Source organism: Arachis hypogaea, chromosome 5, assembly GCF_003086295.3.
Source record: "Arachis hypogaea cultivar Tifrunner chromosome 5, arahy.Tifrunner.gnm2.J5K5, whole genome shotgun sequence".
Classification (NCBI taxonomy): Eukaryota; Viridiplantae; Streptophyta; class Magnoliopsida; order Fabales; family Fabaceae; genus Arachis; species Arachis hypogaea.
Window position 1 is genome coordinate 96,040,342 of NC_092040.1, and position 13,852 is coordinate 96,054,193.

The 13,852-nt window shown below is 34.7% G+C and overlaps 2 protein-coding genes across 3 annotated transcripts; one reads left to right on the forward strand and one right to left on the reverse strand.

The window, feature by feature from the left end:
* Positions 1-1,896: 1,896 nt before the first annotated feature.
* On the forward strand, positions 1,897-4,487 carry LOC112802092 (uncharacterized). 2 transcript variants are annotated; one of them, XM_025845111.3, is made up of 3 exons: positions 1,897-2,148; positions 2,720-2,943; positions 3,793-4,487. In XM_025845111.3, the coding sequence occupies exons 2-3, from the start codon at positions 2,761-2,763 to the stop codon at positions 4,045-4,047; spliced, it is 438 nt and encodes a 145-aa protein (XP_025700896.1). In that variant the 5' UTR covers positions 1,897-2,148; positions 2,720-2,760; the 3' UTR covers positions 4,048-4,487. The 2 variants fall into 2 exon arrangements, with proteins under 2 accessions (XP_025700896.1, XP_072093587.1); XM_072237486.1 differs by having other exon boundaries at positions 1,966-2,148; positions 2,724-2,943.
* Positions 4,488-4,503: 16 nt separating this feature from the next.
* Positions 4,504-12,086, reverse strand: LOC112802090 (golgin candidate 1). Its single transcript, XM_025845109.3, has 21 exons — positions 11,769-12,086; positions 11,092-11,172; positions 10,367-10,413; positions 9,680-10,285; positions 9,529-9,591; positions 9,290-9,367; positions 8,978-9,181; positions 8,202-8,258; positions 8,031-8,105; positions 7,879-7,950; positions 7,298-7,360; positions 7,090-7,188; positions 6,737-6,814; positions 6,542-6,610; positions 6,368-6,415; positions 6,192-6,287; positions 6,033-6,109; positions 5,626-5,671; positions 5,445-5,543; positions 5,304-5,348; positions 4,504-4,999 (listed from the first exon to the last, which is right to left on the reverse strand). Exons 1-21 carry the CDS (start codon positions 11,794-11,796, stop codon positions 4,931-4,933), a joined length of 2,100 nt encoding a protein of 699 aa, XP_025700894.1. The 5' UTR covers positions 11,797-12,086; the 3' UTR covers positions 4,504-4,930.
* Between the last annotated feature and the right edge of the window lie 1,766 nt (positions 12,087-13,852).

The following is a 13,852-nucleotide window of genomic DNA, read 5'->3' on the forward strand; positions in this document are numbered from 1 at the left end:
CCACTCCCGGTCACCATACTCGCTATCACACTCCTACCTTGCAAAATTGAGATATGCTATATTTTGATTCATTTTCAAATTTTATATTCAAATTAAGTTATTATTACAAAATCCCACATCTATTATAGAAGTGTCATATTGATACAATTTTTTTTATATTATCCACCGTATCCCCCAACCGAAATTGTTAATTCATTTAAATAGAAACCTTGTCTCCACAGTGGTGTTGATGGTCATGTCTTTCTTCTAGTGTCAAGAACTTAGTAGGTAATTTTTATCTTATTCTTCATAGCTTTCCACATATCTTAAAGACAAACACTATGAAGTAATATTGTCTTTTTTATTTTGCACCTCCAACTTAGAATATACAATTTTCAAGCAGCAAATAGGTTACTTCTTCCGAAATAATAAATAATGGGAAAAAAGAAGAAGAAAGAAGATAATGTTGCTTTAACTTAGTTGAGATGGTCATGTATTTTTTCGGGTGTTATTAAGAGTTAACTTAATTAGAAAGTGTGTGAATAAAATCTGTTTTATTATTCTAAATAAGTTTTCATATACTTCCAAGGCCAAATCTGGTGAATTCATTTAAGTGCCTTTTGATTTTACACTATCAAAAAGATAGATGACAATTTAAACTTCTTTTATACTATAATAAAGGAATATATCTATTATTAATAATAGTGTCTTATTCTGGTTGTAAAGTAGTATTTTTAGTAGCTAATTTATTTCAAAACTCATAAAAAAGATATTTGTTTGAAAAAAAAACGGTAAAATAAAATTTAAAAATGTTATTTGTACATCAAAATCAGTCACTAAAATCAGTCATTAATGTATTTGTATATAAATACATGTGTGGTTTAATTTATTTTTAATATGTATTTGTATTCTAACATATATTTTATACTGATGACTGAATTTAGTTGCTGATTTTGATGTACATGTAACATTATTCAATGAAATTATAAATACAAATTCGTAATAATGGGTTGAAAAAATGCCAATTTTTTAAAATATTGATATAAATGAGTATAAATTTATTGAAGAAAAAAACTTAAAGGAGAAATAATAGAAATAAGATGAAGAGAAAGTGCCACAATGAGCCAAAAGAGAAACAAAAGAATATCATAAAAAAAATTTATACTATGCAAAGATTTTTTTTATATTTTAATACATTAAATACATAAAAAAAACTCTATTATCATATTTTTAGCAGAAATTATTTTTAATATGGAAATAGAGATGGTGTTTTAGTTGAATATTGATATTTGAAATGTATTATAATATTATTGGAATCATTCAACACGCCCCCACGTGTTAGCCAATATGTTGCCACGTGTTCAACACGTCCCTCACGTGTTGACTTCTCACTTACAAAATCCACCCATCTGTAATTACACCAAATAATTCTATTTCTAAAAAAAAACACCAATATTTTTTTCAAATAAAAAAAATCAGCCTATTTTTTTTTTGTTTATCCAAATGGTATCCTCTAACCCGACAAGTTAAGGACTAATACGTCGTAGATTTGAGCTTCATTTAAGGGCGGACGAGTGAGCTGACCACTCGACCCAAGTTGGTTAAATCAGCCTATTTTTAATATATATCTTTATGACAGTATGACACAAGATAACTAAATGGGTAAATCCTAAATATACAGATTATTACTTTTTTTTTGTCTACGATGTATGTTAGTTTTTGTGGATTGTAATAAGTTGAAAACCAGCTGAGCCCATTAAATAATTCAGTTGTTATTATTAAAACAATATTTACATGACCAAAAACCAAACTGTATGAGGCCCATTTTGTTAGCCCAAGCCCACCATATTAATTTTTTTATCAACAAAATTTCCTTCTTCTCTAATTTGTAGTGGGCAAAATGAGTTATTGGACTCCAGACCAAAAAATAGGAAACAAAGTGGTGCATTGGACTACAAATTGAATTTCCGAAATTGCCCTCGCCTTAAATATCACACTATCACAGTTCGCAAACCCGTTCGCTCTTCTTACTCGAGTGTGAGCTCTTCTCTTCTCCCTCCCTCTCGCAGCACCTCCTGCCTCCGCCGCCGTCCTCGACAATCCACTCTCCTCCTTTTCGCCGTCGGCGCCGCAGACCAAGCAGTCATTCGCATTCCTATTACGCTTGAGGTAAATTTTTACCCCCAATATTTTTTGGATTTCTGATGTTGATTTGCTTGGTACCTTTTTTATCGCATGATATTTTTACTAAAAATTAGATTTTAATAAAAGTATATTATATATTTTTCTGGTGGTAGAGAGAACATATGATATGTATAGAACTGGAAAAGTAAAATTTTCTGCTCATTGATGTTCTGTTTGTTGTAAGTATCGAAGTTTATAACGAGAAGTGCTTAAAATGAAAGTATTTGCAGTGATTCATTATATAGTTAATATAACTTGGATTGAATTGAAATCTTAGGGTATGTTTGGTTGGGGTACAAATAGGGTGGAAATTTTTATGGATGAGCTTCATGTGTAAATTTACACATTGAACTTATCCATGAAGATATTCACCTCATTTTCAAACCACCACTACCACCACCACTGCAAGTACCCTTAGAATAGATATCACAGATCACGGATCTATCTGATTGTATAAGCGAAATCCAACCAAGTTCGATGTTGATAATTTTGTTGCTAAAAAAGTGTGATATTAGCAACATAGTTAGCCTTCCTAATCAACTTCTATCTGATGCAGAAAGGTAGCTGACTTGGCCGTCCTAGTGCAGGAGGAATAAGATGCCACTTTACGATTGTATGCTTCTGTTTAAGCCCCATATACAGAAGAAAGACCTCTTGGATTTAGTTACTAGGGTGGGGAAACATGTTTGTAGAAGAAATGGGGTTGTCACCGGTGTTAAGAGTTTCGGAGAAGTTCAATTAGGCTACGGTATAAAAAAGTTAGATGGCAGACATTTTAAGGTGAGGTTGATGACTATTCGCAATGTTGAATGACTTTCCACTGTGCATGCATATGCAATTCTTTTTATTTTTTCCATTATTGTTTTATTTATATTTATCAGCTTTGATGTGTGCAAGTGTCTTTTCTGCCTAATGAAATTTGGAATTCAATTGATGTTTCGCTGACCTCATCTATTCTTTGAGATTTATGGTGATGGTGGAACTTAATAAAATTTTACTTATTGGACCGATATTTTAGATTAATGAATTCATTCACCAATTAGCATAGGGTTCCCTCCCACCCAAGGAACTGTTATGTTTGATGTGGTATTGTTCTGTTATACATGCGCATCATTTGTATCATTTACCAATTCACCTTGTTGTATTACATTGCTACCTGTGAGTCAGTGGTGTGTGGTCTAATCACCATTGTTTGGTGAATAATTGTTTCTTTACTGTTTAAGTCAAAATCTCAGTGAGTGAACTGCTTTTATCATTCGGGTTATATTAGTAATGGACAGAGCCATGTGTTTACAGAAACTACCAGATGAATGTGGTTTAACCTTAATGTAAAAATGGCTCCGTTGGTATGCTGAATAGTTTGGAGAAATGTTCAACATAACTAGCTCATTAGTTAAAGTTGATTTATTGCATGTGTAAATTTTAGACTGTGGTCATGTGGCTCAAAGAAGTGAATTGCAACTTCTTATTGGAAAATCAAAGGAGTGAATGCTTCTTTTGAATGTGTGGTTTGCCGCATGCTGCATGTGAAATAGCCATACTGACATTTATCTGAGGTAGCAATGGAAAATTATCAATTAGTCAATTGTAATTTAATGTATTGTAGTTTTCCTTTTTTACATGATGTAGGGCTATTTGATGCAACTGAGCATGATGGCTACTCCTGAAATAAACAAGGAGCTGCACTATCTAAACAAGGAAGACCGGTTACTCCGCTGGCTTCTGGTTAAACAACGGGACTTTAGATTTGGAAATGAGTTCTTTAGTGAGCAAGGTGCACTTGAGCTAAGCAATTTGTCTCAAATCAGAAGACCTGATGATGATGAGGACGACGATGACGACGATGACGAGGATGAGTATGAGGTAGATGAAGAAACAAAGTGAAGTGAAAGAGAATTGAGTGTTTTTGTTTGCTTCTACTGTGAGACTATGAAACCATTGGCCTTGCATTTTACGTGCCAGACATCTAGTTATTGATAGTCAGTTAACAAGCACACGATCAATGAGCATAACGATGTTTTTATTTTTATCTTTATTTTTGTTTTTCGGGTATTAGATGTTATCTCTCTTATTTTTAGTTTGAAGAATAATCTCTTTGGAGAGAGGTTGGTAAACTTCTTGATTTACATGGTAGTCTATCCCAGGAACTAAAGCAATTGAGCTATACTTGTATCTTACGTTTAGTATCTCTGGAAAGAGTAGTTGTAAATGGGTAAAAATGAGCAACTTGAATATCCGTTGATATTTCAATTTCTCAATGTAATATGTTATGCAACAAATGTTAACTTCTCTTGAATTCCATCTTATACTTTTACAGTGCAAAATAATATGCTCAGATTCTTAGGGGTAAAAAAAATTATCAATTATATATTTCTCATAGTTATGGGATAGTATCTTACATTTGATACAAAAAGTCAAAGGAAATAACAAAAGAAACTTGTATCTACAACATTTATATTCCAGAAGGAATACATTTTCACTTAAAACAACGAATAAAACATGTCATTAAAGAATTGGATTCGCTCAACAGGTTTACAATAAACATGGTGATACAACTGAGTTAGCTTCAGCAAATCCCAACATATTTTCTAAATTCTAACTGCAGCAAATGCTCTAATATTTTTCCTCTTTTGCATTGGATCCTTAGGTATTTTGGTGAATCAATTCGAAGGCATTCTAAGCAGCCACATTGTAAATGCACACTTGAAATATATAGTCAATAAAGGATCAACACCAGGTACAAGCCTAAATAGAATGCTTGTATAACTCAATGCAAATTCTGGGTAGAAAGTCCCATAGATTCTGCAACTTCTCTAGCTGAAAGAGCGTCTTGTTCCTGCACAGGGGGCAAAAGGTGAGGCTGCAGTCGGCAATACTTGATAGCAGTTCAGTATCCAAAATCATTAACGTAACTGCATATCACAAACTCGGTGGGAGGTGGAAGAATCAATTTTGGGGTCCGAAAATCGATTCTGAGATTAATGTCTGGTTAACTTGGTAAAACCAATTGTGGCATCTAGAATTTAGTTTCTATTATAATAATTCTACAGTAGAATCAATTCTACAAAAACAGAATAAAATGCACAGTTGCGCACTAATAATTGTCATATCTTTGCGGTGCAACGGCTGAATATATTTACCTGAAGGCGGTGTAAGAGATACATCAAGAAGAGATGTACAAATACCTGTTGCAATTTCTCAAGGTTAGCAGAGTTCATTTCTTTCCATGGTATTAATCTCAGATATTTGGCACTTTTAAGCATCAAATTAAGCAATCTCACCAAATAGAAAAAAAGAATAACTCGAGCTGTGGGATAACGCCAGAGAAATCTTGTTGCCCTGACAGCTCCCGAATCTAACAATTTCACTGCCTTTTGCAACTGCACGTGGCAAGCCAAATACAAAGTAAAAACTAATGCTCAAAGGAGGAATGGGAATAACATGAGACATGATGATTGTTACCTGAATACTTGCACCAACCAGATGACGGTGATGCACAGGAAGAGCCCTGCAATTATTACTTTATAAGATAACTTTCCAAAGTCTACAAGTGGAAATCAAAACACAGATGGAGAAGTGACAAAGATATGAAAGAGGAATAACTAAATAATCGAGTGATATTATCAACCAACTATTCATTTTCTTTTTTCTTTTCTTTTTTTAATAGAAAGGAAGAAGATGAAGAAGAAAAAGAGAGAAACAGCTACATCAGAGATGATTTAACATGGGGATGTAAACAAATTAGTTCTACAAAAGATTGATGATTTTAAAGGTTTTGCCTTAACTTTGCACCCTATTGGCCTATAAGTTCTAAAAATGCAACACAGATAAACAATCTCTATATGCTAACATCATATGAAGAAACATACTCAAGGGATTTTATTTCAGTCTCATCTTCCCAAGATGTTGACGCTCGACGAGAAACCCTACTTCGTTCAGCTTCTGCCTGTTCAACATGATGGTGATATCAGATGCACAGTCAAACTAACAATCAAGTAGCCACAGGAATCTAACAAATAACAACATACCTGTGCTTCTTGAAGACGCTTAATTTCCTTCTCCAATTGAAACTCCGTTGCAGCTTTTTCACTAACCATGGTTTCTAATTGTGTTTGTTTGTAGTACTGAGACGAAGGTAGTACATTAATTTAATGAACATTACAATTAATTGCAATCTAACACATGATGAGAAATTGCAAATTACCAGGAGGTCAGTCAGTTCCCGATAACGTTTCTCTAACTCCATGTGCTCCTGTTACATGGATATAATGCTTGCTTAGTACAAGTAATATTCCAAAAAATGTGTATCCTACCTACAGATTCAAATTTTAACCCCATTCAACAAAATAAGATATTCATGAAAAACACCCCCTATCACCTGACGTGAGTAATGCTCAGCATCCCTCTTCATGGCAGCCATTTCAACTCTCATCTTCTGAAATTCAGCCTGAAACCGTGAAACCAAACATATAAGAAATAATAGGAAAGTAAACTATGAACTACAAAACAGGAGACCGTTATCTACTTATCTCTGATAAACTTTATTAATAGATAAGTAAAAAGAAAAACTTGCCTCCAAGGAAGATAGCTTATTTTCAGCTTCCCTCTGACCCTGACGTGCACGCTCCAGTTCTTCCTGCCGTGCCTGCATCTAATATATGAAATGCACCAGCTCCATAAGGATGAATAATTTATCACAAATATTTGCATAATTTCACTAAAACAGAATTTAAACAATAATGATGTGTGTCAATGGCCCAACAGTTGGTGCCAGAATCATTTTGGTCTTTTGGCAGCAATAGCTCAAGTAATTTTCCCACATACCCCTCCCATTCCCCACCAACAACCCCCACCCCTCTTGGAACTCTCAGAACTTTCTGTTAAACCTATTAAAGCATATGGCTAGCCTGTATGCAAACAATATACCTGAATAACTTGATTTGCTTCTTCTGGTGACTTTTTTTGTTCACGACGCAGCCGGGCTTCCATATCTTGAAGCTCTTGATTTAAAGATGAACATTCTACCTAAAAAAATGTTGACAAAAGCTTCAGTAGATCTCCATGGCAGAATATTAATTACTAATCAGCCTTCATGGTTTAAAATAAAAAAATAAAGATTAATTGTTCTATGTACCTCAAGAAGTGCCACCTTCTGCTCAAGTTCAGTGGCCTTTGCTGTCCTCTCATCTGCTATTCTCTGAAAAAATAAGCAACTAAAATCAATGTATTAACCTTGATTGAAAAGGGAGACTAGTAGTAGCCTTATTTACACGGATGATTTCCTTGTGGATTTGGTACCACTACTCATGATTAATTTGTAAAACAGATACATTGTTAGTAATTTAAAAAAAGCAAGACTAAATAGCAGCATTCAATGAGCTGAAATGATCTCCCTTGCCTCTTTCAAATTTAATAAAACACAAAAGCTTTCAAGACTTCTGATGATGAAAATCATTTTATAATCATCTTAAAATTTAGTATACAAGATCCTTTTGTATTCTCAAAGATTTCTAATCCAATGAATGAGAACACCTAGGAATTTAAAATTAAACACAATAAAACAAAAACAGTAAAATTAAACACAATAAAACAAAAACAGAACAGAAACCAGTGACGGACACCAAAATGGAAGTTAAAACAAACAGAAAATAATAGTTCAACAGGACGTGTACACTAATTAAAAATTAAATAAAATGCAGTAAATTCTTACATTACCTGTATCCTTGCAAGTGCTGTAGATGACTCAATGGCTCGTTGCTCCAAGTCTACTTCTCTTTCCATAGCAGCCTGTTACACCAATCACACAATCACTTGAATGTAAGGCAAATACATAAGAATAAAAGAAATAAACAATTCAAGATACATACCATTTTGGTAGCATTATGCGCTGCACGTTCCTCTTCTGCTCTTCGTTCTGCAGATGCTAGCTCCTCTCTTAGAGCCTACGAGGATAACAGATTTTTTACACAAAAAGCTTTATCATATTAATGGAAAATATCATACAAGTATAGGAAGCATGTAACGGAGAACCAACTTACCTGCATCATCCTTGTTTCTGTTAACTCTCGATTTCTCATCATAGATTCCATGTTTACCTAATAAGATATAAACAGTGTTATCCAAGCATTACGATGAACGTACAAGCCATAGTGAAACGAGAAGTCCTAAATATATAGAAGGAAACTAATGAAGAAACCAACAGAATCCAGAGGATTGTCATGTTACTCAATCCAAAATAGCCAAAGGTTTTCCTAATTTATTGAGAAAAATACTCCGGATATCGTCTAATTCAGCAAAATTTAAGACAGGGCAGAAAGACACACTTCGGATTTCGGAATGGATAAATGCAGCTTATAGCTATATTATGGTCAGTGGGATAATATATTTCAATTAATTGCAGTTTTCTTATGAATTGGATAGATAAACATGCATTTCCAGCAACCAACATCATTCATAAACAATAAATTCTTGGTAGGCCAAGGAAACAGTGCAAGCCAGATATTAACATTAATAAACCAACATGGAGAAAAGTATTATTCAAACTGCAAGACCCTGAAGGCAATACGCAGAAGGTAGCAGCATTCAAGCGATCCAATGAGTTAATCAGAGAAGGATAAAGCTTCCACAAGGCCAAAGCAAATATTAGAGAATAAAGTTCTGAAAAAAACAAAAAAGTAAGTTGCAAGGCTGACACCAGGTTCTCTATGAGGGAGGCTTTGGCATCTCTTGATTCCTATTGAACTCCAAAGTAGTAGCATGTATGGACATAAAATACTGCATGAAAGCTTATTTAAATAAATTAACAAAGAAGAACCTGAATGGAAGCTAGATTTCCTTCAGATTGTGCAGCCTGCCTCTTAAGTGCATCCATGGAACTTAGAAGTGCCTCAATTTCAGCATTTTTGGCTGCCAAGGCCTCAACCATATTTGATTCAACTCTTGTTACTTCCCTTTTACTTTCAGACAAATCCTTCTGTAGCTGTTTTATGTTAGCTTCATATGATTTACTCAGCTCTCTCTGTAAATATGGAATTATTTTAGTAATGCAACAACTCAAGTGTTTCATTGCCAGCATATAATGAGACATTCCAGTCTCTGAAACCAGGACATAGTAATTGTATTTCACCTCTGCAGTGAGAAGTTCCTCTAGTTGTGCATTTTCAGATTTGTATTCTTGAAGGCGAGTTGATAATCCAGCACAGACCTAAGCATCATGAAAAAGTATAAATCAGGCATCTATAATAGCAATTACAAAGAAACACAATTCAACATTCCACAAATACTCTACATGATCTTTATCTGATCAAGATTGTCCCATATCTGAGGCTAAGCCAACACAAATATTGGTTCAAACAACATTCTTACCCGAGCTAACCTTGCCTCTTTGGACCCACCAGTTGATTTTGTTGTTTTAAGCAACCCTTGAGCCTATGAACCGACTAAAAAATTAGAAGAAAAGATGTGATGTTTTATGAAATAATGATTGATAAATTAATTTCTCCAAAATCAGTGTTACCTCTTCAAGTTGATCTTGTACTTTCTGTGGGGAGATCTCGGTTTTATGATGCTGATCATTCTTTCTATTCGGAACTGATTCATTCTTTACATCACCATCTTTAGGTCCATCATCATTATTAGGAATAATATCAGCACCCACAGATTCTGATCTCTCTTGATTCACATTTTGATTTGCATCCAGATCCCTAGGCTTGTTAGTTTGGCCAACATTAGTGAGTTCATCACTTGGGGCTTCAATTCCTTTGGAAGTTTGGGGAGGATCCTCCTCATAAGCATTCTCTTTGACAGGCTCACCATTTGTAGATACAGTGGCAACTTCAGAAACAGTTTCAGCTGCTAAAATTTTCACATCATCTGTGGCATGTTTACCAACATCATCAGTTGGCTTTTGTGATAATGAAGTGTCGGACAAGGGAGACGTTGAATCCACAGGTTGCTCCTTGTTTGGTTGGTCTGCAGATATGGGGGTACTCCGATCATTTTCAGCTACAAGTTCAACATTGTCCCTCTGAGTTGTTGCATCCACTGCTGCAGCTAGAATTTCACTTTTCTCTGCAGTGGCATCACTCGTTACAGTTGCTGGCGTGGATAGTCTCTTATGAGCCTGAAGAAATCAAGAAGAGAAGCTCAACTTGAAAATTAACTACAAGATCATTATCCATGTATAGTAATGCACAGGCAATACCTTGACTTTTTTGGTCCTGTTGCCTTTAGATCCTTGCCCATTGGAAGCTATTTCAAAAAAAGTTAAGATACAATAAACAACTGCTAGCACTTCTAATAACAGAATATGCAAAACTTAATATTGAAAAGGCACGCTTTTTTACTCATTTATTCTAGTTTAAAATTAAACTAGATAATGACAAGACTATATAACTATCGCATGGTTTGATTCACCTAGCCAATTCCACATAGCTAAACAAAGATTATTATTAGTAGTAGTAACAGTCGTTATTTTCATAGATCAACCTAGATACAAATTAGATGTAAAACCTTTAAATCTAGAAGGAAGAAAGTAAAAGATTTGTTAGTGGTATAGTTTAAAAAGAAAGCTCTGCGAAAACCATTTTCCTGAAGGGATGGCCATTTCTGCAAAACACACATAAGTTTTATGTCTTACAACTTAAGTTGAGGTATCAAACCGTCTTCTCTTGACCTAGCAAAAGTTTACACCAAACTTTTAAGCCAATATATTACTCAATATAAAAGATCACAAAATGGAACTCACATTTAAGAACCATCAATAGTCAAACTAAAATATATAACACAAGAAACCTTCTAATCATCATGGTTTTAGAAGTCTATCTTTTGAATAAACTGTCAGCATAACTTCACAAAAATATACCCAGGATTGATTCTAGGTATTTGGCACAAACCGATCGCTAAAAGGCAGGTAAAAGAAATCAAAACCTGGAGGCTTAGAGTCTGGTTGTTCTTCAGCTAAGTCACTGACAACCAGCTTTGCTCTTCGATCTACATGTTCGAATAAATCTGATAAAAAAATAAAAAAGAAAAAAGCATGTCAAATTTGAACTCAAAATGATAAACTCATTACATAACAAGGCAACACCCTGAAAAGCAAGCAATACAAAAGAAGGTGAGCTCCATTGAGATCAAATGAACTAGTGCAGGCGCCCTTCTCTTGATTAGACATGTACATTGAAATTTTAAACATGTTATACTCCTTACACAATATGGACAAAGCATCAGAGATTATGTATGGGGGTATATCATATTATGTAAAATAGTTAACATTCACTAATTAATTCCCTAACTCTCAATAAATTGACTTTCATCCTAATATTATAACTCAATGCCAAACTTAACCTTAATTAAAAACTTGGCATGTTGATTTGAAGAATAAGAGCGTGTCAGCGTTAACGATGTGTTGCAGGTTCAGTGAATCGATCAAAATATAAGAAGATGCAATGATGCCAGCTGAGACCAAAACCTCTCTGAGCTCCCAAAATCATTTTCGAATCAAACTCGGAATAAAAATTAAATAACAAAGTTGAATCAACGACGAAAAAAGAATGATTTCGACGGAAATGGGTGAAACTGCGAATGTATTCAGGGAGATCAATTACCTTCAGCTGCTTTGAGCCACGACGCCATTGCAGGGAATGAATATGCTTAGATTCGAGTGCAGTTCGAATGGTTCTTCTTCTTCTTGTTGTTTATTCAGAGATCCGGTAATTGAGCTTCCATCACCGAAACGACGTCGTTTAAGGTAGCTTAATCTTCAAAACCAAAGCGAGAATTGAAAGCACTGAAACTGATCTCTTTCTCTTTCTCTTTCTCTCTGTTCTTGCAGAATTCAGAATCGCGCGAGAAATTAGAAAACCGCTACTTTCTCGAGGTTGGGTGTATGGGTACTCCACTCTTACATCTATGCACAACAATATTGGCCCTCCAATCTTTTATTTAAGCCTTTTCAATTTATTTTTAAATATTATAATTTTTGGCTATGTAGTCGGTTAATATTGGTAATTTGGCAAAATTTAAAGCATCTTTAATGTTAGATCAAATTTTAATTTTACTTTTTTTATTTTAAATTAGAAGTAAAATTCGAATCTAAAATTTGTAAGTAAGAAGAAGAGATTATGTTAGGAGGGGAGCTACATACTGGAAACAAGGGACAATAGTCTCCTTAATTTTAATTTTTTACATATAAATTATATGTAAATTTTAGTTTAGTTTCCCTTTAAAAAATTATTTTAATATTATTTTATTGTGTAAATAATTTTATTCTCCTCTAATATTTTTTCTAACTCTATCCCTGAATTATGTCATTTGAGTTATAGTTCGTTGACAATTTTAATTTCATTTTGTATTTTATAAGATAACATAAAAATATTTATGGGATCATATGTAACAAATAATAATTTAAAATTAAAAATAAAATTTATTCTTTCAATACTTAATCTTAGTTTAATTAAAATTTTATATTATTTTTAATAATTTTATCAATATAATTATATAAATGATAAAATTTTATTGATTTTTTATTAAGATAAAATCATATTTTCAATACCAATTTTATTTTATCAATCAACTTTAATATAAATTTTAATTTTAAATTAATTAATTTTTTAAAAATATCAAACGTAATATTCTAAAAATATTTTATCGGAGATGCTCTTAAAAAAATTAAAAGGGTTCCTAGAAATCACATTAAAAATAGAAAAGAGTCAAAAGACTGAAAATATAATATATTATAAATGTGAATAGAAAATGTTCGGTGGTCGGATTCCGGACAGGTCGGGTATAAAAGTGAAAGGATGGATAGGTGGGGACGCCTTAACTTGGGTCGCACTTGTAGCGGACTAGCCGAGCTGGCGAGCACTTGAGCTGGTGAATGGACGAGGGGGGGTGCCACCTGCAAAGACACTCCGACGCCTAAGTCAGAAATCGTACAAGCAGGGGAAGTGATGTGGAAGGTGACGTACCTCGGGGGAAGAGCCATTCTTCCCCTTATATACATGTCAGTGGTGGGCCCCGTGTGAGGTTAGGCCCATGATCCCAAGGGCGCTGCCCTGCAGCCGTGTGTGGGTCGTACAGGACGCGTGTCCGGGTCGGTTGGAATGCAGGCGTCCGGGTCGGGTAGAGCTTGGGTCGGGTTGACCCATGTGGACCTTGGGCTGGGCCGTAACAGTGCCCCCACGCGCCAATGGTAGTCGTGGAAGCTACCAATGGCGTGCAGTCTCTTATGTCGTCTGGTCGGCCGCTCGTGGGGAGGATGCACCCCCGACGCGCGTGTCCTTTGGTCTGCATAGGCAACCGTTTCGTCGCTCCGTTTCTCGTGCCGAGCATTGAATGCTCATAATGGGGTGGAAAAACCCCGTCTGAAAAGACTATTCTGCCCCCAGGTGTTTTCGCGCTTTGGGGGGGGGCAGTTTTTAAACAGTCGGTTTTGTGCTTCTTTCTCTTTTCACACTTTCCATTTCTCTTCTTCTTCTTTCCTGTTGCAATATCTCAGAGCATTGTTGTGGTACCTTCGTTCATCTATCCTGTACTTTCCCAGACTTGCAACTCCATCTCCTTTCCATCAATTTAGGTAATTATCAAATCAATCTCCCTTTATGCATTATTTCTGTATGCTTGTTATTTGGTTGTTTTTGATGTTACTGTGTAGCTTTTTAGTCACGAGTAGACGTGTTAGGGGAAAAGT